General features: G+C 38.6%; 1 protein-coding gene across 36 annotated transcripts in view; it reads left to right on the top strand.

Moving 5' to 3' along the window:
• The window catches only part of DLG2 (discs large MAGUK scaffold protein 2), a 1,003,655-nt gene that overhangs the window by 734,244 nt on the left and 243,845 nt on the right, over positions 1-25,566 (top strand). For 31 of the 36 annotated variants that reach the window (XM_062639096.1, XM_062639094.1, XM_062639097.1 and 28 more), the window contains 2 exons: positions 301-442; positions 15,532-15,687. In XM_062639096.1, the coding sequence (XP_062495080.1) occupies positions 301-442; positions 15,532-15,687 (298 nt within the window). The remainder of the gene's footprint in view (positions 1-300; positions 443-15,531; positions 15,688-25,566) is intronic. The other 5 variants (XM_062639108.1, XM_062639110.1, XM_062639111.1 and 2 more) reach the window with 1 other exon arrangement.

The raw sequence follows: 25,566 nt of genomic DNA on the forward strand, positions 1-25,566 counted from the left end.
TGAAGAAAATGTTTCCTGTTTTCCAAACTGCTTTTTCTTATTCATATCTGCAAAGAGTCAATTGCTGCAAATGAGCCATAATAATCATAGTTATTAGTAGTATTAGTATTAGTACTGTTAACCTTTCAGGAAAATTCAGCTGTTCATTCTTTCTTGTTACATTTGAAGCTCTCTCAGGCAGAGATTGTCTGTTTTGATGTTATTTATAGCAATGAGCATGTTCTTGGTTCTCTTGGTGCTCTCGTGACATCTAATCAAACATGGAAGTGACTAACTAGAAATGCTTATTCTTGCCATCAGCTTACTCGCCACCAATGGAAAACCATATACTCTCTTCTGGAAACAATGGCACTTTAGAGTACAAGGCATCCCTGGCCCCTATCTCACCAGGAAGATACTCACCCATTCCAAAGCACATGCTTGTGGAGGACGACTACACCAGGTCAGATGCTTCTCTTTATTTATTACTTTTCATGATAATTGCAAGGGACATAGTTAAAGTGTTCCATTCACCTCAGATAGAATATTGCATAGAGTTATTTCCACTCATGTTCAAGGGAAGATGAATTGAAGCTGTTACAAGTATGAAGACAACTGAGAGAAAGATCACATGAATGAAGGCTGACGGGAGGTCTGTGGTGTCAGTTCAGTCCTGCACTGATTCCTAAACAGGATGGCTGCACTAGAGCAATGTGGCACTGAGAAAGAAAATCTACTTAGCACAGCTAGATGTCAGGATCAGTGACTCATCTGGATCACTGCATGTATGGGTGGAGGGACTGTATGTGCATTGTACCAGTCCATGACAGTACACTGGGAAAGGTCCAGGTTGTTTAGGTTAGCAAAATTGAGGCTGAAATAGCCTGTGATTGTTCTATGTACACGCATTGGAAAATAAATGTCATGCAGAGAAAACACTATGGGAAAAGAAAAATAGTGTATAAACTGACTGCAAATCAATATTGGAGGGAAACTGGAAAAAGTCTCCTAACCATTACAGAGATCGTAATATGAAACAGTTTTCTGTGAGAGCAGAGAGGTTAAAAGGAAACTGTTTATGCAGTAGTACTTGATACCTTCATATAAAAGGAGTTCTTTGATGTGATCATCAGCAAAATGACCCTGGAAATTGCTTCTTATCCTTTTTTAATCCCAAAAGAATTGTACTACTGTATGGATGTCTGGTAGCAGAATTGTATTTGTGTAGCTGGTTTCCAGGAAGAAGAGAAAATAAGAAAATGCTGGGTAGGTTCTTTGCCTTTTGTTAGATCAACGCTGAATGTCACTGATGAGACAGCGTGTTTTTATCTTTTTGTTTGAAGAGCACTACCATTCACTTAGGAGACAGCAGCTGTTAATGTCTGTAAAATGAGCCCCCATTATAATGCCACAGAAAATGAGAAATTAATCCTTTTCCTTTGCTGCAGTATAAAGTCATTGTATTTAAAGCTAGGAGGGAGCCGTTCCCATCATCTGACCTGACCTACTGTGTGTATCAAGCCAAAGAATCTCCACTTATGTATTCATCAGCTTCATAACTTGCTAATTTGCATTTAATTATTTTTGTTGCATATGATTACAATCTCAAGCTGCTGAACTTGTTGGATGAGACAGATTCAGAGTAACTAAATTGGGATACAGTGTTTGATCAGGACATAAATGTATGGTAACCACACCTTGCTTCCCTATATTGGCTAGAAGAATCTCTCTGTTTTGACTGCGGATGCAAAGCTTGACATTGCTTTCCTTCAAGTTATGAGACATTCAGTTAGGATGAGTTTTCTCCAAAAGGTTCCAAGAAGTTATATTTTTTAATTAATAGTTAAACCATTGATTTCAGTAAGTTGTGCATCAAGGCTTTACCTGGGTTAGCACTGACCTCTAAATACCTGTGTATAGGAAGAGCACCAATGTAGCATCTGGGTTACAATGTTGAAGGCTTTGTTAATGAGCTGAATTCTCTCCTTCTATAATGAGATGTCAGCAACATTTTTACTGAGAAGGATTTAAAAAAAAAAAAAAAGCTGAAAAATGGCCAAAAAAATCAATCTTACAAGTAGATAATAGCTAAGGGGTTCAAGAAGGACTTCGCAGAAAGTGAAGTCTTCCTCAAAAGGGAGACAACTTGCACTGTGCAGTAAAAGACCATTTAACTTGTCAGAAGGCCTGGAAGGTAATGAAGAGGTATCTTTAGACAGTTCTCTGTTTCTCTGTGTTCCATGCAGCTGATTTTATCTAATTATTTCTACCAAAAAGAAACCCAAACAAGTCATATAAGAGAAGGCAGTGACAGTCCGAGCCCATTAGTCTGGTAGATAGCACACTTGCTCAAAGAACCATGCAGGTTTTATATTGAAAGTAATTAGTATGTCTTTTTGATCTTTTAAGGAAGAAAGATGTATTTCTATGCTGATATTTTTAGGGTTTCTTTAAACAAGTTAATTCTGCTGGTTTGGCTCCTGACAGTAAAAGCAAACACTGGCACAGTCTGGTTCTTGACTGAAGTATTCACACCAATGTCCATTTTGTATTATTTGGGGGGAAAAAAATGAATGCCCAGAGAAGCTGTGAAATACTCCTCTCCTGTGTTCTTGTTCCTATCTGGGCTGATATCCAAAGTCTTCTCTGGCACTGGCACTATTGACAGGAGAGTCTGACTCTACAAATATGACTTTCTGTGCAAGGCATGTGGCACTAGCAGAAATAAAGGTGTCGAGTAGTAGGAGCAGAATGCATCCATGCAGAATGCCCTTGAATGCATCAGAGCAAATCAGATGAAAATCTCATCATTCTAAACAAGTATTTACTTCGACCTGTTGAAAAGGAGGCTATTATGTACTTAATTATATTAGTGTTAAGAGTTTATATGCTACACTGTTACCCAGGATACAAAAGCACAAAGGTAAAATGAATGTAGTCATAAGGTAAAGGAAATTCTTGCCATTGCATTTCCTTACTTGATATATATCATACAGCACTATCTGAGAGTCACCCAAACAAGAGCCAGAGACCAGGTTTCTCCTCTGAGTACAATGATAACATCTTCAAAGCAGAGTCATTTAACCCTTGAATGATGCTGAGCCTTTTTGTTTGCTTTAAACATCCACATAGCTAATTATTGCCTATTGATTCAAGTGGGACTATGGAAAAGGCCACAGTTAACTCTCACAGTGATTTTCACAGCCATACACTGAGAATAGTGAATATACTCTTTCTGTGCAGTGCCACTGGATTTGCAGATGAGTGCCACTAAAATAAGATCTTTGGAACACCTTTGTTGCTGACCAGTTTAGAGTTAAAATCTTTCGGGACATTAATTATCATATTGATAATTTTATTGAAACTTATAGGTTTCCTCACATATTTTGTTATAGTTAAGATGTTTGCCAACTACGGCAGTGCTGTCCATTAAAATGACCTGGTTCATGCTGCAAGGGGTTTTCAGGCCTAATTTACATTTTGATCACATAGGGAAATTTGTCACAATATGGCAACACTTCCAGCAGGTTTTCATTTGCGCCAGCTATATTTGGAACAGTAACTTCTCCACTATAAGAGCTTTTGCAATTGCATAATTATTTCTGCATGTGATTTGAGTGAGGCTGATGAAAAGCTTTCTTTTAACTTACTTGCTATAATGAAGCTATTGGTAAAGCTTAAATGGTTGAATATTCATCTCAATTTGTCCACTTCTTGCTTTCCTTTTTTTGTTTTTCTTTTTTTTTTGCTCCAGTCTTAAGGTGTTTTTTTAACTAAATACTCATATTTTGCAAACAGAAATAAGTGTTTCTGTTGATAAAAAGATTTTTTTGATCTGATATTGAATCTGCATCTGAAAAAATCAGATGAGCTCTTGCTTTATAAAATGAAGGGAGAAACATAACTTAATCCAAGCAAAAGAGAGAGAAAAAAAATGAATCATCTTTAGCCACAAGTTTTAATGAAGCTGGATGTTGTCTTTTAATTACTGAGCTTTTTGAAATTGTGTATATAATTGGTCCAAAATGCTGCCAATGATGGGCATAATTTACTTTTTGTTTTGTTGGATACATTTTAAATTCTCTCTGGATAGAAGCTTTGCCTTCCTTCATTTTTTATGAGGATTGTCACCTTTTAAAATCTAAATGAAATAACAATGTCAGGTTAGTAGTATGGGGGATCAAAAGTGGGTAAAAGCCAACTCTATCAATACAGTCATCACATTCAGTACAGTCATCATCATTCCTCAAGTAAGTCCTTATTTGTTTTAATTTCTAGTAAGACTAAAGTGTTGTGCAGGTAATGCAGGAGATTCCTTGACTGTTGCTGACAATTTCCTAATGCTGCCATAGGGGAGAAACAGGAATAATTCTCTGCTTGACTTGATGCTTGCATAAAGGAAAAAACTAGTGGCAGAGGTGGTGATAAATAACAGCTGGATCAGAGTGACCATGAGCTGTTTCAGTTCGTGATTCAAATGAAGTGTAAGTAGTCAGCAAGTTATGAGTGTAGACTTCAGAAGAGCAGACTTCAGCCTTTTTGGAGAAGTGCTAAGCAGAATCTCTTGGGATGCTGCCACAGAGACATAGGGTCCATGAAAAATGGATGATTTCTAAATAAGACTTGTTGAGAGCTCATGAATGAACCATCCTGTTTAGCAGGAAGGCAGAGCAGCAGAAGGCCTTCTTGGCTGAGCAGAGAGCTTTCTGATGGCCTAAAATCCAAGATATAGGCAAGCATTGCTCACCCGCTTAATGGCAAAATTGAAAAGCTGTTTGATTTGAGCTAAGACAAGGGTTATAAAGGAAAACAAAAAGTGATTCTTCACTTATTTTCAAAAAATAAGGTAGGATAAGACAGACTATACAGGAAAAGGTGAAGTACACAACATCATCTTTTAAGGGACCAGAGGTAATTGAAATATTCAGCATAGATTTACCAAAAGCAAATTATCTGCTTGTCCAGCCTGGTGGTCTTTCCTTATAAAAGCTGTGCGGATGATGGGATAACAGTGGCTGCCCTATACCAACCCAGGCTACAGCACAGGTCTTGCCTTGATTAGGAATTCCTCTTTGCTGGATGAAAACACAGCTGACTCCAAAGTCATACCTGACCTATGCCATAGCTCCCACAGATGTGTGTCTGGATCTGCTGTGGGACACACAGTGATTCCTTTTCTCCACTAGCTCCCCTGGGGAGTGGCTGCAAAGGTATTTCTCACACCTCTTCTGTGGGCAGGAGATGCTGCAACACAGGGAGCACCCTTTAAAACTCCTCCAACAGCATCTCATCCAAACATGAGGAAGTGTTGGATAAACACATTGAACTAATCAATACCTGGAAAGAAAATATGCTTTATAAAGGTTTGGAAACCTTCTGGATACCCTTTGGATATCTCTTGGATTATATGCTGTCACATTGCTCATCAGCTTTCTCCCAGCATGGCTATGCTCATTTGCATGCAAGGGCTGACTTTGGTGAGACTTTTGATACAGTCTCCCACAGCATTCCCATTTGAAAGAGTAGACTGTAGGAAGAGACTGGGTTGGGAACTGACTGAACCAGTAGGCTGAAAGGGTAGTGATTGCTTGATATCTGTCAGGTGGTCAGTGATGAGCAGAGTGGCTCAGGATACCTTGCGCGTCAGTGAATATCTTCATCAATGACCTAGATCATGACACAGAGTGCACCTTCAGCAAATTTGCAGAGGATGTTAAATGAAGGGGGAGTGGTTAACATGACAAATGACAGAGCTGTATTTCAGAGGTATCTTGATATCCTCAAGGACTTGACGTTGAAAAGCCTCATTAAGTTCAGTAGGAAGAAGACTGCACCTCAGTGCTGTGCAACAGCAGCACACACTTGTATGGGCCATGAAACAAACATGAAACTGCTGCTTCATTGAAGATGACCTGGAGGTTACAACAGATGCCAGGCTAAACATGGACCCGGGAGTGCATCTCATTGCCAGTCAGGTAATCAGCATAGTAGGCTATAACAGAAGCATGGCCAGTAGAAAAAAATGAGTTATTTTCTAGAAGGCTGTGACCAATTCCCCTACTTTAACTTCAAAAGTGTTGTGGAAAAACAAGAGAGTTCTCAGGGTCCTAAATTGCCTGGAGATTAGAGGGATATTGAGGGAACTGAGGCTTGTTTAATGTTGTGAAGAAGAAGTTAAGGGGCACTTTAAGAGCACCCTATAAGTACTCAGTAGCAAAGGTGGTGAAACTAAACTCTTCTCAGTAGAGAAGGACCAGTGGCCCGAAGCATTTCCTTTGTATGTTCTGGTTTCAGTTTGAGAAGAAAACAATAGACGGTAGGTGAGTGTAGCAGTGCTATAGCAGGTTTCTTATTAGGGTTGTGAAATATCCACCCTTTGAGATTTTTAGGCTTTGGCTAGATAAAATCATGGCTGATCTGTTCTAGTGTTTGCAGTAATCCTGCTTCAAGCACAGGATTGGATGAGATGACCTATACAGATGCATTCCAACCAAATTTTCTATGACAGTAGGAAGAAAAGAAGTGTTTTTTTTATTTTAGGATTTCTGTGGTATGTTCATTACTTGTACAGCTGAGAGAGAATTGCAGTTTACTCTTTAGCAGATGTCTGTCTTCCTATTTGCAGAAATGTTGAAATTATAACCTAAAAATCCTGTGGCTTTTAGCTGTACATTCCTTCTGTCTTAATGAACAACATCAAGAAAGAGCCATGAAAACAAAGAGCTACAGTCTTGAGTTTTTACTTCCTATTTAACTTCAGGAAATGATGACATCAAAATTCTGTGCTTCAGCTAATAAAAAATTCACTTTAACATTTAACTCTGGCTGGATAAAAACTCATGGATGGAAAAGCTGAGTTCCCGGTTTTGCTGTGAAAAGCATATTTGATTTTTTTTTACACGTATCTTTGCAATATAACATTTTCTGGATGAGGAGGAGGTGCTGGGGACTGGGAGGAAGAAAAAGAAGATCCATGAGTTGAAGTCTCTGGGGGGGGTTATTCCATTTTGAAAGTACCATTCCTCGACTGCTTGTTTACTTATATAAACTTGCTGGTTGAGTATATTTTATGGAAACACCTTTAAGTTTATATTGATACACAGATTTGACTTTCCAGTATTAAACTATAGCAACTAATATTATGGTTTGTGTGTTATAAAACTGTAAGTCATAGTTTTCTGATGTGGTTTTATGAAGCATAGCAATAGGTAAAAAGAACTGCAGTTTTTAGTTATAAGTCCTGAAAACAGTTCCTTTGGGATTCTTTAATGAATTGATTTAGTTAATCCATTGACAAAATCTATATATTGCATGTTTTAAAAGTGTGTATTTGCTGAAAACAGTTAGCTGCGTATTTCTTGTGTGGGAACAGAATTGAAACACACGTTTCCCAGATGATCTTCAAGTAGCGTAGGTAGAACTTTCAGATGGTGATTTTTACACCGTGTTTTTGACCCGATATTACTTTATAAGTGATGAGTAAAGGACACGTGGAAGTGCACAGATGCAGTTATATGAATATGACAGGCAATTGCAAGCTCTCTATCATGTCACAGTGCCTAACCCAAACTCAGCATGTCAGCTATGCCCTCAAAAGAATAAACTAGTAATATGGGGAGACTGATAATTCCTTTAATGTATTCTTATTAAATTAGTTATAACTTGGGCAGATTAATTGTTTAAGTTAATATTTTCGTGCTCATTTTTTGCCTGGCACTGGATTTATTTATCTAGGAATAGAGAAGTTTGTATGTTAATTTTGATTTAAAATTCAGTGTAAATTATATCTATTATATTTAAAATAATTTTAATTAACTACTGCTATTACCAAATTAAATTGCATTTAGTTCCAACCACAGCTACTTGGTCATTTAAGGGATGGAGGGGGAATTACATGTCTTAGTTCATGTTCTGTTCTAGTCTAGTCCATCTTAAAAATTGTGGTGATATTGTATATTAAGTACTGTAGTATTCCACACATAGCTTCACAGTGTTGAAATATGGGAGAAGATGGAACTTAATCCACATACCATATCCACTGCATTTGTGAAAATCCATCTTAATGCCAAAAAAATATTAGTCTTTGGAAATCTGCAGTTTATTTGTGTTTAGCATTTTTTGCAATAGAACTCTTTCAGATTCCGTATTGCACATTGAGGTATATCAAAGCTTCTCACTTCTGTAATAGTGACTCGATTACTTAAAAAGCCAGCATGATTGAGCACAGCATTATATGGCCAAATATAATTTTCTCTCTACTTATTTCTTGCCCCTCTTTCTGACACAGAAACATAAGCAAGAGTGATTCTGTTTTGTGTTCGGAGTGCTCAATTCTGTCAGATTTTAACATTGAAGAGACCAGAGGAATAGTGGGAGTGTGTCTGGCAAGGAATTGTGGTGAGATTGAATGCTAGCTAAAATGAGGGAGAGCTTGTCACTGGTTGTGTGAGAATGGAAATCACAAAAAGGGAAGACTGGTATTTATTGGGTGTGTAAACTTGGATTTGGAAGTGGAATTCAGGAGAAGGAAGAACATAAGTAGAGAAAAATAGTCTGGAGAAGTGCAGCAATGAATTTCAGGGCTGCTAAACCAGCGACTCCCTCACAGTGAGATATGAGGTTTGGGATAATCAATATCTGTGCCAGAAGACTGGGGCAAGGAGCAGACGTACAGAGCAGGTAGGAAAAGTTGCTGTTAAGATGCTGGCAGGATCAGGCTAGGGCCATCTCTGTCTGGAAAAATGGAGAGGAACCCAATGGTCCCACCAGGCACTCTGTCATGGAAAGTCATCTCCATTGCCTGTCCGTTTGGAAGGTGACAGCCTGCTGCTGCTACTGGTTTCCCCCTGTTTCTCAGAAGGCAGAATTCTTATGCTCTGCCTCTTAAGTTAGAGACCCTGCTGATTATTCAGTTGTATTCAGTATAGTGTCCCATAATAGGATTTCTTTCTTGGGTTAGTCTTCAATTAATCTAAGGGATTATTGAAAAAAACCCTCAACAATTTAGAAGAACCCTATTTGAGTTGCACATTAAATGTTCAGTTAAGAAAAGAAAAATATAAGCTTGTCTGTATAACCTTAAATTGGATCCTTGGTGAAATACGATAGTACAGAATTTAGTTATCATCAAAAAATATCTACTGGTAAAACATGAGTCCACAGCTTTTTAAAAAAAAGGTCACAGCTGTATTTCTTAGCAATCATATTATTCATTCCTTTCAATGAGGCATGAAATCATTAAATTGCAAAGCAGCTATTTGATATGTATAATGTATTTAATACATAACTTTTATCTTAAGCTAATAATTTAACTTTACAAATGCATAGTAGTTGTCTGCCTATCATAAGATTTCATTTTGCTACCCCAAGTTTATTTTAAATAATAGGTCTTTCTTCTAAAGAATAATTTATGTTAAAGTAAAAATATAGTTATTGTCAAGTCACCAAGTAGTCTGCTATGTCCTGAGTAAGCCACACTGATTTAAACGGACCTGTCGGAGATCCCCAGGTAATAGGATTTGACTATTTCTAATACAGTCAATGGAAGCTACTTATTACTTAACACTTTAAAAGAAAAAAATCAAATTCCAGACTCTGCTTTAGCGCTTGTATAGAGATTTTTTGAAATGAGCTGGTAGGATTGGCAGTGATAATGCACATGGAAATGGTAAGTAACATTTAATAGTGCACAGAGGAAAAAGATAGCCCCGAGTACATACTGCACGTGTCATGGACATGGACTCTTAAAGCAGCTATTACCAGTTAAGAAAGACACCTTCGGGTGATTGTGATTAGTCCTGTGACATTGTCAGCTCAGTACTCAAACGCAATCAATAAAGTAATTAAGAATGGAAACAGGATCTGATAGGAAAGGAAACAGTGCAAAATATAATGTTTTCCTGTATGAATCTATGACGCATCCAAGCCTTGAATACTACATGCAGGCAACTGGTGAGAGCCCAGAAGAGGGTGACAAAGATGATCGGAGTGTACCATAGTTTGCAGGTGAAGCTAAATAAATAGTTCCAGTACAGAAAAAAGATGTCAGAGCGAGCTAGAAGAGAGCTCTGCAAAAGTACCTGTGGCATAGAAAAGACAAGAGGCAACTACTATTAACACTTTTTTACAACTCAGATACAGGGAGTTTACAATGCATTGCCAAGTTTAAAATACAGAAAATTTAAGGTTTTGAAATGTTACCATATATTACCAATGTGCAACCAAGGAACAGGCTTACAGTACACAAAGTTAGAGGTGTTTGGGTATCTCACATGATTGGTTTGTGGGACTCATTGCCCCAGGGGGTTGTGAAGAACTAGGGATAGAAAAATGTACAAATACAGATGAGGATAAGTGCTCGAATACATGGTGCATAGGCCTACTGACCACTGTTTGCTTGGATTTAGTTTCTGGTCTACATGGTCCTTATCTTGCTGAGTTGCAGCAGCTGGGCAGGGAAGGGCTATTCTTTACTGGCCCTGTTTCCTACAAAGTCACTGCAAATGACTAGGGCCTTTGGTCTTACAGTGTCACCATTCCTAAGAGAAACAGCCTTCTTTTCCATTATTGCAACAGAAAATCATTACTGATTATTTTCAAATTAAGCAGCCATTTCCTTTCTTTATTCCTAATGTCTGAGAATAACAAGTGTAGAGTTGGGTGCAGAATATTAAAAGTTTTAAATTATGCCTTTTCATAGACCATTTCATCTAAAAACCCGTATGAAGACAGGCTGAGAAAGTTGGGGCTGTTCAGCCTGGAGAAGAGAAGGCTGCGTGGAGACCTCATAGCAGCCTTCCAGTATCTGAAGGGGGCCTATAGGGATGCTGGGGAGGGACTCTTCATTAGAGACTGTAGTGATAGGACAAGGGATAACAGGTTAAAAACTTAAACAGGGGAAGTTTAGATTGGATATAAGGAAGAAATTCTTTCCTGTTAGGGTGGTGAGGCACTGGAATGGGTTGCCCAGGGAGGTTGTGAATGCTCCATCCCTAGCAGTGTTCAAGACCAGGTTGGATGAGGCCTTGGGTGATATGATTTAGCGAAAGGTGTCCATGCCCACAGAAGGGGGGTTGGAACTGGATGATCTTAAGGTCCTTTCCAACCCTAACGATTCTATGATTCTATGATTCTATGAAATGGTATGGTTAAGAGGAACAAAGCCATTCTTACTCTTCATTACTGTGCTAAAAAGAATTGCCGTGATCTAAGCACTTGTTTTGCAGTTATAGTAAACTTTAAGCCTCATTAAAATAGCAGCTAATAATGAAAAAGCTGAGAAATCATTGATTATAGAAGAATTTCCAGAAAAAAACTGATGTAATGTACTTCAGGTGTTTTCTTCCAGCTCTTCACACCCTGCCTGGGTCTTTCATTTAATGGAAAGAAACATGTCATATAAATGATTGGGTCTTATTTGAATTGCCAGGACACAACCTATGAAATAAAATCAACTTTCAATTCTAAATAAATCTATTGAATGATAATGTATGTGTTCTCCTAGAAGATTATATGAACAAGAAATTGAAAGATGTCAAAAGGCATATGCAAATCACTGGTTATAAGATCATAGAATAGAATCATAAAATAGTTAGGGTTGGAAAAGACCTTAAGATCATTTAGTTCCAACCCCCCTGCCATGGGCAGGGATGCCTTGTGCTAGATCATGTCCCTCCAGGCTCTGTTCAACCTGGCAAAGTGGAAGAGTTCGTTTATATTAAAATGCTATTGAATTTTTGCTTTAATAGTGCTATACTTTTAGCAACAGTTCTTTGCACACTTCCCAGCAACACTTTATTAGCAGTACGAATGCATTTGTTGTCTTTACTGAACTTGGGTACAATTAAAAACGGCTACTCGAAAAAGTGAAGTTGGCAACTTGCAGCATTGTGAGATTTATTCTCTCTCAAATTGAATCTAGCATTCCCTGGCTGTAGTCCTGCATAGTCAATACACTGTGAGAGCTTAGCTGGTTTCTTTCCATATCATAAAAGCTTTTAAAATGTTTTTTAAAATTAAACTGTTAACAGTTATTATGCTGCATGTTGGCAACTGGATGCTGCCAAACAGGATTCTGCAATAAAAAGAAGTTAAAATTGAATTGAGGACCCTGCATGGCGCTGAGGAGAGAATGGTTTTAATAATGCCATTTTCTTATAACCTCTGTTGTGCAATAAAGCCAGCCTGAAACAATAACACAGTGATCCAAACAAGGAATAATAAGGACTACAACCAACCAGGAAGATGTCTTTTCTTTACACGATCTGTTATGAAATAAATAAAGCAAGCCAGTGTCAGATCAGTGTTCTACCTCCCACTGTTACGGTTGTTACAGTTAGCTCTTCCACCAGTTAGTTATATCTTTCTGTAGAAATTGTGTCTCACTGCAGTTAGGTCTATACTGACTGCCAGGTCCAGCTTTCAATAATTTTGAGGGGCTAGAAAAAGAGTTTATCTTTTTCTAGTGAGGAGAAATATAAGTGATGAGAAAATGTTGTGTTGGAAGAATCATTTAATAAACCTTGTTGATATTCTTAGTTATCTTTTAGGGTTTATGGGGGAGAACAGGGAGGTGTCTTCCAAAGTAGGTATGTACTAGTTTGCCATAGGGAAGGTGAAGACTCAGGAGGATATTTGAAGACAGTCTGTTGAAGCAAGTATCTCATATTACTTCTAAGGACTACTGGCCTACATGAAGCACAGTTTGTATGAGCAGGGCAGTGATGTGCCCAGTGGATATTTTGCCATTATTTAATTTATATTAAATCTAATTGGGAGAGAAAATAAGTTTATACTGATCTGAGCTGGACCCTTGATGTTACATATTGCTTGTTTTCTAGTTCTTGTTTTTCTTGCCAATAAAATGTGCAGCCAAGGCCCAGCCATGCAACTTAACAAGGTATTAGCATGTACCTTTGAGTATTATGAAGGTATCTAAAGAAGTAGTTCAGTCCATGGTCTTAATGACCTTGAAGAATTACATCGGATGGTAAATAAGTGCCTATGATGATCTCAGACCAGTTCATAGACCTTACAAGGAGTGTACTCATAACTGGAATTAGCCAATACTCTGAATCCTATTCTAAGCAAAGAGTCCAAGCTTTAAATGGATAAGAAGTTTGAATTCCTTTTCTTAACCTTAAGACCTTTCTTTTCTGATGAATTAGAGAGGGTGTGGTGTTAGCTAGGTCACAGTATCGCATAATACCAATGAGTAGAGTGCTTTATACAACAATGTGGTGACTTGTTCCAATTTTCTATTATCTTACCGTCCAGCAAGATTAAAAAGAGTGAAAAATGCTAAATGTTTTAAAATCTGGTGGGCTTCACAAGAGATTTTGTTAGGGCCCCACGTTTCTATTAGAAGGATTAATGTGGTCTCAGTATCTAGGTAGATGTTAAATGTTTACCTTTGTTTTGCTTTCAGAAGCAGTTTGTAACTCAGTTCACAAAGCAAACACTCATATCTGTCCATCTCTGTGGCATGATTTGTGTCTCAGCACAAGGTTGGATGGTCACTCACTGATGACTCAGTGTAGTTTGAGCATTCACAATATATCCAAAGGGTAGAAACATTCGTATTGTCTACTACTCCGAGAAGAAAAGTAACTTGAATATAGGAAGCTAGCAAGTGGTTTATGGACTGGTTAGTGTTTTAACCCATGGAGAAATCTACAATTTTTATTCATCATTCTGCACTGTGGCAACACTTCAATTTTCACAGCAGGTATCATTTATATTCGATATTTGTACTGTTCTTTAACATACTGCCTAAAAGCAAAAGTGATTTCTGAGGGAATGAAAGACAGTATTGGTCTGAAGTACAATAATAAAAGTGGTTTTCCTCTGGATTTTTTTGTACTGAAAGCAGCAATTGATTTAGTAAATAAATTACTGAATCCAACCCTCTGTAACAAGTCTGAAATATGCTGATAAAAAAGAATTGCTACCTTGACAATTTGTAAAGGGATTTTCCTAAATGCTTGACAGAAAGCTTTATACCACAATGAGTGGCAGCTTTGCTATTTTGATATTTGTTAATCTTAAAATGCCATTTTTATAACTGTAAAGTTTTCCCTGGGAAAGTCAGGCACAAAGAGTTCTCAAATTGTATGTCAGATTGCAATGAATAATGTTATTAGCAGCAAATGAGACCAAGTTTTAAGTAAAGCAGCTACTCCTCTTTCCCCAAAGGACAAAACCAGAAACTAATAACAAAGGAAAATCTGTTCTCTGTTATCTGCCAGTGCATCCACAATCACAATAACTTCTGGTACCTGTGAAAGTCACAGCAAAAACCGCACCCATGTGAGGCACAGTGCAGCCAGAAGAACAAAAAGAGTTCATTAACTGCTTGGCCTCTTGATATTTTCAGGCTTCTGAAATCAGATTTTCATCTAGCTGCTCTGTATTGCTGTGATTAAAGGCAGTGCCATATCCTGGATCTTCTGGCAGAAGTGAGGATATGACAGCAATTGCATCTTGGCATCCTTTAGAACAGAAACATCAGGAAATTATGATTCAAGTTTCACTCTGCCGGTAGTCCCAGAGGTATCTGCTGGGCCAGCGCTGTAGTTGAAGAAGTTGCATGATGGGAAATATACTATATGGTGCTTTTTGCTTTTAAAACTTTGCTGGTTTTCTCCTGTGGATCCCTGGCTGATTGGTACTAAAGGCTGCATCCCCTTCTCCCCTCTCCCTTGTTGGCTCCCTGGGAGGTTTGTGGTAAGTATTGCCTCTAGGCATTAGGAGAGAAGTGCTTTAGGGTCAGTGTCAGCTGATGTTAAAGTATCGGCTTTAGGGTCTTATCCCTCTTATCTAGCTTTGCAGACTGCTGTCTGTAATTTGGAGCAGCAGTGCAAGTGCAACTGCAGTACCCTTGTCAATGAGGTTACCTGCTTCAGATGTGGTCTGCATAATCAGATTTTGAAGGCTGAATCTGAAAAGAGAGCCAGGAACTCCTGAAATGAAAGGAATTGCCTGCCAATGAAATGAATTGCTTACATGGTTCGTTACCATCAGTGTTATTACAGGGTATGGATCACTTTGACCACAGTTCTACTTGCAAAGTCCCAGCTCATTGAGGCAGGAGTATATTGTATTAACAAGTAATACGTACTTCATTTAATTTTAAATTCATGGGTAAAAAAATACATCTTTTTAGGTAATAAACGTTTTCTTCAATGCAGTACTTAAAATCAAAATCACAGAAAGCTGTGCAGAAGTAATATTGTTAGATTTTATGTATATATATATATTTAAAGAGAGTATGTGGGAAAATTCATAACTGAGCTTCAGAGATAAGATGTTCCTTTTCAGTGCCACACTTCCCATAAGCCAGTTTTATGGCCCACTTATATTGTGTGTATTGTTAGATGCAGTTGCTTGTATGCCATAATGCTGTGGTATCATTTCCTTTAGCTGCACACTTGTCAGAAAAGCCCTACTGAAAAGGTCTTGACAGAATTGCTGTGCATGCTTTTAAAATGATTGCTGTGTTTTCTCAGTCACTAATACACACCTGATCTTTTACTCTTGTCTCTGTATCACCAGGCCTCCTGAACCTGTTTACAGCACTGTGAACAAACTGTGTGATAAACCACCTTCTCCTAGGCACTATTCCCCTGTCGAGTGTGACAAAAGCTTCCTTCTTACAGCTCCCTATCCCCACTACCACGTAGGCCTGCTCCCTGACTCTGAGATCACCAGGTACTGCATGCGCTTCTTCCTCACCTCCTTCGTTTGAGTGCATGAACATCACTGGATTTATCGCATAGTTTGCATCTTCACCATAGATCTTTTTCTACAGCTTATGCTTGTTTTTAACCACGCTTTCACATTTGCACCACTGGAAGATATGTGCTACCGCAGTATGTAATTTTGGTCATCCAAAATCCAGTGATGAACGCAGGCAATGTTTTGGTCCATTGGAATGGTGCTCTAAAATAGGTTACATGATATGTATCACATTTTAAAACTGAATTCAGTATTTCTTTCTCTGTGAGAACGAAAAACGCTTAAAGCTTCACTGAAAGCTGCAGCAATTCGGTTTGATTCAGTCATTTTATTTCTGTGTTGTGCATACTTTGATCACTGAGCATCTTTGGGTTTATAGGGTGGCTGCCTAAGCCTTTCAGATGCAATTGAGGAAAAAATAATCACCTCCCTCACCAAGCTGTGGTTGAGAATATATCTAAACTTTAGCATTCCCTATGCTAGCTGTGCTAAAACCTAAAGTGTAAAACCTAAAGTGATGAACATTTCCGTAAATGAAGTAATGGCAGATATTTCTATAAAATATTATCAGTGACTGCCTCCTGAGAAATATTTAATAAAGAAAAACATACCCTCCAAAAATGTATCTAGCATAACCCAGCTATTCTTCTGTAGTCTACTGCGACAGTAGTAAGCTATTTGCAAGCAAGACTTGGGAGATATAGGAAGAGCAGGATACAAGTTTTCAAGATGTTGAGTGCTTCCTTTGTCACGGAAAATACTGTCAACTTCTGTATTCTCGAGTGGAAAAAAAATAATTGTATTTGGAGCTTTGATCACAGGCAATATCTACAGAAAAAACTTGTCAAAGAAAAGAGTAATGTGGGAAGAGTAAGAGCAGAAGCGTGTAAGTGGAAAGTAAAATGGTAAATTAATGTAAGATGCACTAACAGGAAAGAAACCCCAGGGATTAGAAAAACAGCTGTGAAATCCATTGCAGTGCTATGAAATAGAAAGCTAAATTAAAAAAGCAATAAGAGAAATACTAGTGAAAAATACAGCAGATGTGGTAAGACCACGCAGAAGCTGTTTGTTCTTTAGAATGAAAACTGTGTAGCTTCTAGAATTTGTAAACAGACGCTTAATCATTGGACAAAGGGATTAGTCAAGCTGTGCGGTGCAAGTTTGGGTGAAGACACTGATAAGGGCAATGTTTTATAAAGGTACTAATAACTCCAGAAAGGTGCTAGCTTGGAGTATTGTGCACAATTCTGGTGTCTTCAACATAAAAAGGACATGGAACTGTTGTAACGAGGGCCACGAGGATGATCAGGGGACTGGAGCACCTCCCTTATGAAGACAGGCTGAGGAAGTTGGGGCTGTTCAGCCTGGAGAAGAGAAGGCTGCGTGGAGACCTCATAGCAGCCTTCCAGTATCTGAAGGGGGCCTATAGGGATGCTGGGGAGGGACTCTTCATTAGGGACTGTAGTGACAGGACAAGCGGCAATGGGTCAAAACTTAAACAGGGGAAGTTTAGATTGGATATAAGGAAGAAGTTCTTTACTGTAAGGGTGGTGAGGCACTGGGATGGGTTGCCCAGGGAAGTGATGAATGCTCCATCCCTGGCAGTGTTCAGGGCCAGACTGGACAGAGCCTTGGGTAACATGGTTTAGCAGGAGGTGTCCCTGCCTATGTCAGGGGGTTGGACCTAGATGATTTTAAGGTCCTTTCCAACCCAAACCATTCTGTGATCTATCCACAATACTTTAACTTACCTGCAAATATTATCTTAAAGGAAATAACTAGCCAAAAATTAGTAAAATTGCTTCAGGTCTTCAAGTACAGTGTGCATACGAGTAATTTATCTGTAAGCATCACAATGCTGCTGTGTGTTTAGAGACAGACAGCATAAGAGGTCCTTATAAAGACTTTTAAATTGGTCCCTTTAGAAAGGAAGGGACCAATCTGAACTAGAAAGTTGAAAAAGCCGGTTCTAGGGGATTTTAGGGCCATGAAGTTGTGTATTGGGAACACTGAGGATTAGACTGTGGCATGCTAACTGTAGAGAGATGCAATTCATTGCTAAATGGTCGATCTCTATAGACTTTATTGTCAGGACTATGGAGATAGGTTGGGGGGAAAGGGTGAACCTGTTAAGGCTAATATCTGCAGATCAGATACGCAGATGCCAATAATCAGTGGAGCCCTGGAGAGCTCATAAAACTAGGACATTTTGCCATTTGAAGGTATAATTCTCTACATCTTTTTACTTTATTATGTGATTGATTAAATTCTTGGTCATCAGATGTTTGATGACCTGAGGACTTAAAAAGCTGGGCTTTGTTTTACTGCATGTCAGCTAACAGTTCTCTTTAAGAATGAGGTTTCATTTCTCTTCATTCTAATTTGATGCAAAATTAAGCTCTACTCCCTGTCTATTTTCAGTTTGTTTATTTCAGCGGTCCAACAAAAGAACACAAAAGATAAGAAAAGACACAACTTGTGGTTAAATGCTCTGCACTGTGCTCTGCTACGTGCTGTGGTAGAGGCTACTGATTGCCACAATTTATGCTTCCTTCCCACTGTGAAATAGTATTCAGATGGAAAATATGACAGGTTTTGATGTTCTCAAATACTGTCATCATTTCCACAGGACTCTTTCAATAATTGACCATAATATTTCAGCAAATGCCTTCGGTCAGGAAAGTGACAGCTTTACAGCATATACTGTGATTTGATTTCCAAAAGGGCTTGGTATTCACAGTTGGAGCATAGGTTTTAGAAAAGTATTAATCCCATTTTAACACTAATCCAAGTGGCTTTTCTTGCAGAAATGTTCATTGTATGCAGCCCTAAATTTCACACAGGTGATGTGTCTCGGGGATGTATTGTGTCAAATATTTGCAAGAATTAATCCATAAGAAGACCTTGTTCTAAACCCGCGGGTGGGAGTACTTCAATGTCAGTTGGAAGTTGTATCGCAGAAAAAGTCTTCCAAATACCCATTAGGCATTTTGAAAGGTTTCCTTTTACCCATCTAAATTCCTCAAAGCCTTTTTCCTCCACATTGTACACTTCCATGGTCTCCAGTTAGATATAAAAAGATATCTCCGTGTCTTCCTGCAGGCTTCCTCAAAAGAGTCTTTCATTGCCATTTGTCAGGCTCAGGTTTGGGGAGAATGGGACAGGGATTATTTGCTTGTTTTGGTAGCTGCAGTCATTGTCATAGCTCAGTGCTCCGATGTTGAGAATCTGCTGCTGAAGTGCAAGAAATTTGGTCTGACAGATAGCTCTTCCAGGAGAAGAGGAACATGATGCCATGTTCTCCCAATTGAAATGCTTGTAAACCAGCCAGCGCCTTTCAGACTGCTGCTCCAGATAATTTGTTAGATACTCCTCAGATGATTGTTTTGTCAAGGCTCATTAACTTAATAGGCAAAGAGGATTCATAGGCCAAAGCCTTATTTGTCTATAATAAATTCAAGTTTATAACCCTTGCTGTTATGGTGGCCTGTCAGCTCCTGGGAGGTTTGGAGGTCTAGAACAACATACTGCCATTTTAGGATATAAGTTATTTGGGGTTTGATTGAATTACCAGTTCCTGTGAATTGATATTAACAGGGGCATGTCAATGTGCAGCAGCTCAAAATCTGTCTCATTGAAGGCAGGAGTAGAGGGAGATTTTCTAGCTATTAAGTTTTCTTTTGAGAGCACCACATGGGAATTGACGCAGAGTATTTGTGTTCTGGCCTCTGTCATTACTGACAGTCATATGTGCAATTAGATTTTTGGCAGCAAAAGGAAATCACAGCTCATAGATGTAACACTCTTTTACAAACAGTACATAACATAAAATGTTGTGTTCTCAGTCTTTGCACTGAGAACTTCATTGCATTCACCACTACATAGACACACTTAAAAAATGCTTCAGTTTTGACCAGAACTACCTTCCCTGTCTTTACTGAAATCTTCTTAGCGCTGTAGTTGCCCACATTGATTTTGCTAAAAGGCACCCCTGATCTTGTTGGTTTGTGTTATTTCTTTATTTTCACTTTTTCCATAGGTATTTATTTTTCTCTTAAGCCTTTGACCATATGATTGCATCTGTATTTCTTAATACATTTAAGGGAAGGAACTAAGGTAGGGTTTCAACTTCATACTTGTAGGAGAAAAGCTTGGGAATATGACTCCTCCCTGGATATAAAAATAAGTGAAAATTTTGTTCATGTTTTGCCTAGCTTTTGTAAACTTTCAGATCCTTCTTAGGATGTTTGGGTGCCTGGATTGAAAGTATTTGGCTTGCTTTTAAAATCAAGGTTAGTTTCTTAAAGGCAACCCCAGTTCTGGCTGTTGCTGTGATCTGTAGTCTAACACAGACTAGTTAGTGATATTGTGCTTTGTTTCACAGTCTCTTAAAGAGGTTGAATAATGTTCTCATAGACCTTCTTTGAAAACTAATTCTGTCTGAGACAATAGCATCCTCTTACTAATGGCAATTTGTTTTATCATTTAATAGCATGAAAATGATTGTAAGGTATTTGATGAATTACATTAATGACATCAAGCTCTTGGCACCACTGCTACTTTCCCACCAATGGGGATTAGGGACAGAAGGGAGGATGGATCCAGATGATCTTCAAGGTCCCTTCTAACGCCAACCATTTTGCCATTCTATGATATTAGCACAGGGCAGAGCAGAGTCTTTTGCAGCAAACAGCCTCCCATTTGCATAGGTATTCAAGGGTAGCTGAGCATTGTGTAACACTAAAGAGCCACACAAATGAAAATGTGCTGAAATGTATGCCGGATATATGGGTAAGGAAATTATAATGTCCAAAATCTTAATGATTGATGAGTGATTCCACTTCCAACACATGGCTGAGTTCCCATAGTCTCCATGTAAGCACACAGGGGTCACTACACTCCAGTAGTCCCTGCAGTCAGACCAGCAAGTCTGCAGCACTAAGCACATGGTTAACTAAATGATTGTTAGGGATCCCTGGGATCCCTCCATAGGCCATGAAGGGACAGCTGAAAAGGTTTTGATTGCTTTTCACTGATCCTTGCAGGAAGTTAACTGCACTTGAAAAAGGTAGGTCTCTCTAGCAGTCACTGCTATAGAGCCCTTTCTCATTTGTTAATATCTGAGCAGCCTTTTTCTTCACAATCACCATCTGGGAGCGAGCTTATTGTCAAAATGATGCATATAAGTGTACTTGTGTGAGGCTGCCTTCCAGGGAGGCTCTTGTCATCTTTATTGAAATACACATTGTACAGGAGTACTCATCATCCCCTTTTCAATCCCATGTGTTTAATATGGGAATTATATCTCCCAAAACACATCTAGCCCTATTTTGATCTTTTTGAAATGCCTGGCAACCTGAAAATGGGACCTATCAAACAAGCAGTAAAAAGCAATGACATTATGGAATTGAATCTTCAGCTTGCCCCACACAAACAGAGCCATCTTGAATTTAAAATGAACTTCTACTGTTTAGTTGTATTCATTTACTTATATTGGGGGGGGAAATACGAATTAAAGATTTGAAATTATTCTATTTGGGGCAGACGTGTTTAAATACTTTAATATTTAAAGTCAGAGTTGGAATAGATTTGTAGTTTTTCCTATTTTAACACTTTGGAGTCAAATTCTGGACTGATTTGCATTTTACACTATCCAGCCCCAGACAACAAGCTTATATCGAGTGAATTTGCACTACTAAATATCACTGCTTAAAGACAGTGGAAGGGAATAAATACACAGTCCTTTCTGTAGATTTTTGAATAGACAATAATTATATTGTCCCAGAGGAAAAAAAAACATCTTTAGAAAATAAAAGATACCTGGTTAAAATAACTCTTGATAAAGTAACTCCCTAAGGAGTTACTGCAAGATATGTCTATACACAGTTTTAGGCATTCAGAGGCACAGAGCATATAGCAACCCCTAAGCAATTTAAGAGATTAAACTGGTCAACTCAGAGGCTGCTGTGGGTACTGATGTTCATACTGATGGGAACTGGAGCATCATGTTATTGCTGATTTCAGTGGGAATTAGGTATCTAAGCGCTATGGCCTTCACTCCCAAATCGTCTTTAGAAATTCAAGTACCTTAACTCTGGCACCTCTAGACCTTTCTAAAAATAGGTTTGGGTACCTGGACTCACATGAGGAGCACACATTGAAGTGATTGACAAGATGCATGTAGATGCATGCAACTACAGACCTATTAGGCTTGACTGTGTGTTGTTGCTTCTGAAAGCAGCTCCAGAACTGCAATATTTCATAGCTATATATTATAAGGCAAAACAAAATCAGCATAAACTATGTTGACTAATTGTCTATAACTCAAATGCAGAGCCTCAATGTAGATTGCTCCTGCTTGTGAATCAGACTCCTGAGGCCTTTAAATTATTTAGGATCTTTTGGAGATGATACAAATTAATTGTGGGGTTTCCTTATCATTTTCAATTAACAAATTAAAAAGTCTTAACTGGAACAGGTTCCTTTAATTCCTTTTTAGCCCTGACTCAAGTGTTCTCTTAAAGTAAATAATCCAGTCATATATAACTGTTATAGTTAATGAAAGAAAAATGATGCTATCAGCCTCAGCTCTCATGTTTGCATGGATGAATCTCTGACCTTAATAAGAACAAGCATTCCTACTGACTCTTTTATGCTCTTTCCTATTTTTAATGAGAACTCTTCTGTTTTAGACACTAGTAATTAAAATTATTACAAAGATGCACCCTTTAAAAACTCAGAGAGACGATTGCCTGTAAAAGCATAAAATCCCTACAGTTCAAGTGTTTAATTATGTAAAGTTACAGAAGCCTTTCAGGTTAAGTTGGAATGCTTCACGTTAGAGCTGCTGGGCTTTCCCAGTTGTGCTGCTGACTAAATCACTATAGTTGAGCAAATTACTTAATTCTATTCACTTTGCTTTATCTATCAGTAAAATAATCTTCTCAGTTATACTGAGAAGGATAACTAATGTCTCTAAACAGAATAGAGTTAATTTTTTTAAAAGAGAAAAAATAAGGTGTTTTGTCTCTTTCATCATTTGAGAGATGTTTCATATTTTTGGAATATATGATTTGGTTTTCAGGTGTACTGTGGTCTCAAGTGCTACAGATCCATTTTTGTTCTTTTTCTGCATCCACGGAAATTAGACTGTATATTCTTAGCCCGTAAAATGGACAGAAATATTAACTTAGTTTAGTTAAGTAGCAGTATTTTTCTTACTATGTCTTTAGAGAAGACAAAACCCATCAGCTTGCAGGAAGAAAACATTTGTAAATCACTGGTATTAAAATCTTCCTGCTGGTATGATTGCAAAGAGAGCAACAGTGAGACAGTTGGGAGCAAAGGAAAGATGTCTTGCTCCTTTCCATGCCTGTGAGCAAGCTCTGAAATTCAGTCTCTAAGAAAGTCACAGGAAACACTCCTGAACTATCAAATGCCAGCTCCTATGTCTTGGATTAATGGTGAAGACTGGAACCAGGAGAATAGAAAAGTTTCAGGCCACTTTTAACTGGTTTTTTTTTGGCAAGGGCTATCAGTCATCGAGTAAGGGGAGGCTGAGGTAGACCATGACCATCAAAAACTGATGTCTGCTTCAGAGAATAACATTGACCAAATGCCGGCTACAGCAGTTACTGGCTAGATACAAGGCAGGAGTGACGCTTCAGATTATCTCATGAAGACCCAGTCAGTTCATAACTAAGTCCACACAATAAGTTTCTTGTTTGAAAGGGTCATATCTGTGAGACACATTATTGTTTATTTTCAGGATGCATAAGCACCCTCTCAAACATCCTCTTCTGTGTCTGATAATCCCCTTGGAGCTGTTCTTCCAAAACTCCAGACCTGATGTTCAAATGCTTCTGAGTGTTGGGAGAAATTTACACCCCCATTTTTAATATTAATTCCATATCTGGTTCATGTGCATTCCGGATAGTTGGCAAAAAATCTGACAGCAAGTGTCACTCCGCATAAGAGTGCTATAGTAACAAGCTAATGGAGCCATTCACTAATTCATATCTTGTCCACAGTGACGAAAGTTAATGACAATTATTACCTGACAACTGTCTAAAGGCCAATATGAGAAATGGGTTTGGAGATTGCAGTTTCATTCCTGTAGACGTGTTTCCACATCATAAAAATCCTCACTCCATCTGTCACAGTAATTGCTAGGCTCTCAGCTCGTCAGAAACCCAAGGATAGATTTAACCTGGAGAACAAATTACACTTTTTTACCCCATGAGAGAGTTCTGTGAGCTTAGAAATGAAATCTTACTGTGGAGACAGGGTAAATAAAGCTACCCTGTGTCTACCTGTGCTGTACCTGTTGGGGGAAGAGTAATTTCCAGGGTTGTAGCTGTGCACCAAGGGAGCAAGAGAGCTAATGGTTAAAGCAAAGAGCTGGGAACTGAGAAATCTGCCTGTGCTATTGACAGCTTGTATGATTTCAGCAATTTGAAGCTTTCCTTCAATTTTGTCCATTTGTGAAATGCATCACATGCATCCACAGACACCACCAGCAGTCCTGGTGAGTTAAAAGATATTTTCAATAGGTGCAAATACCCATGATTTTCTGCACTGCGTGAAAAAGAATGATCGTTAGTACCAAGTGGAGTGATAGGAGGCCCCATGGAAAGCAGGTGGGACCTCTAATTATAACAGTGCAATTTGTCATGGAAATGGCAGAGAATTAGCACTGTAATAATGAACTTTCCCTCAGCCCTGTGCTAGTCTTGTTTTACACTACAGTTATCCCACTGGAATAATGCAGTGCTGACTCAGGCCCCAAGTTCGTTTTGGTTTTAATTATCACCATTTATTATTGTTGACATAAGCCCTATATGTAGATACTTGCAGCTGTGTCCATTTCTGTTAGTTTTGCCAAGTCAAGTAAGGTCTGAGTTTAACAAAGTATGTCTGAAAATATGCCTGTGGTACAGAAATCAGGACGTAGCACTGTGCTGAGTCTGCGCAAGGCCAATGATACTGCAAGCCTGTTTGAGGACACAGTTGTAGAAGGTGTTGCAAAACTGAATGAGCTGTTTAAACCACATCCTCGTCCCTGACTTCACAGCAGTGTACTGCTTCTGTCTAAAAGTTATAAAATATGAATGGAATAGTCTAAAATGCAGGATTATTAAGATTAAAACAAACTCCTGCCATGTTGGGACCCACCTCCTGGGTCTGCTCTAAAATTTCTATGTATTTTTGTTTTCCTTTTCAGATTTTTCCCCCACTATCAGAGCATAGCTCTACCTTTATGGGTCTGTGGGGGTAATAAGTATTTCCCAATTATTTAGGGACTGTAGTGACAGGACAAGGGGTAATGGGTTAAAACTTAAACGGGAAGTTTAGATTGGATATAAGGAAGAAGTTCTTTCCTGTAAGGGTGGTGAGGCACTGGAACGGGCTGCCCAGGGAAGTTGTGAATGCTCCATCCCTGGCAGTGTTCAAGGCCAGGCTGTACAGAGCCTTGGGTGGCATGGTTTAGTGTGAGGTGTCCCTGCCCATGACAGGGGGTTGGAACTGGATGATCTTGAGGTCCTTTCCAACCCAAACTATTCTGTGATTCTATTGTAAAGGAAAACTGATTTCGGTAGCCAAAGGCTGAAACAGTGGGATCAGATTCTTCTGCCATTTCTGGTCCAGTTAACCATTTTAAATGGATGTGCAAGCATTAGGAAAAAATGCTATCAAATGGTTATATATTTATCAAGTTACTGCAGAAATATTTGTTGATCAATGTATTGATCACTGTATTGGTTTGAGAAGTAGTACTGGAGGTGAGGTGGATGGAAACAGGAAACAGAGGGCAGAAAGAGGGATGCTTACCTGTTACTCACAAACACA

This window comes from Pezoporus occidentalis, unplaced genomic scaffold (genome assembly GCF_034315485.1).
Source record: "Pezoporus occidentalis ecotype Australia unplaced genomic scaffold, CSIRO_AGI_Poc_V1 ctg6, whole genome shotgun sequence".
Classification (NCBI taxonomy): domain Eukaryota; kingdom Metazoa; phylum Chordata; class Aves; order Psittaciformes; family Psittacidae; genus Pezoporus; species Pezoporus occidentalis.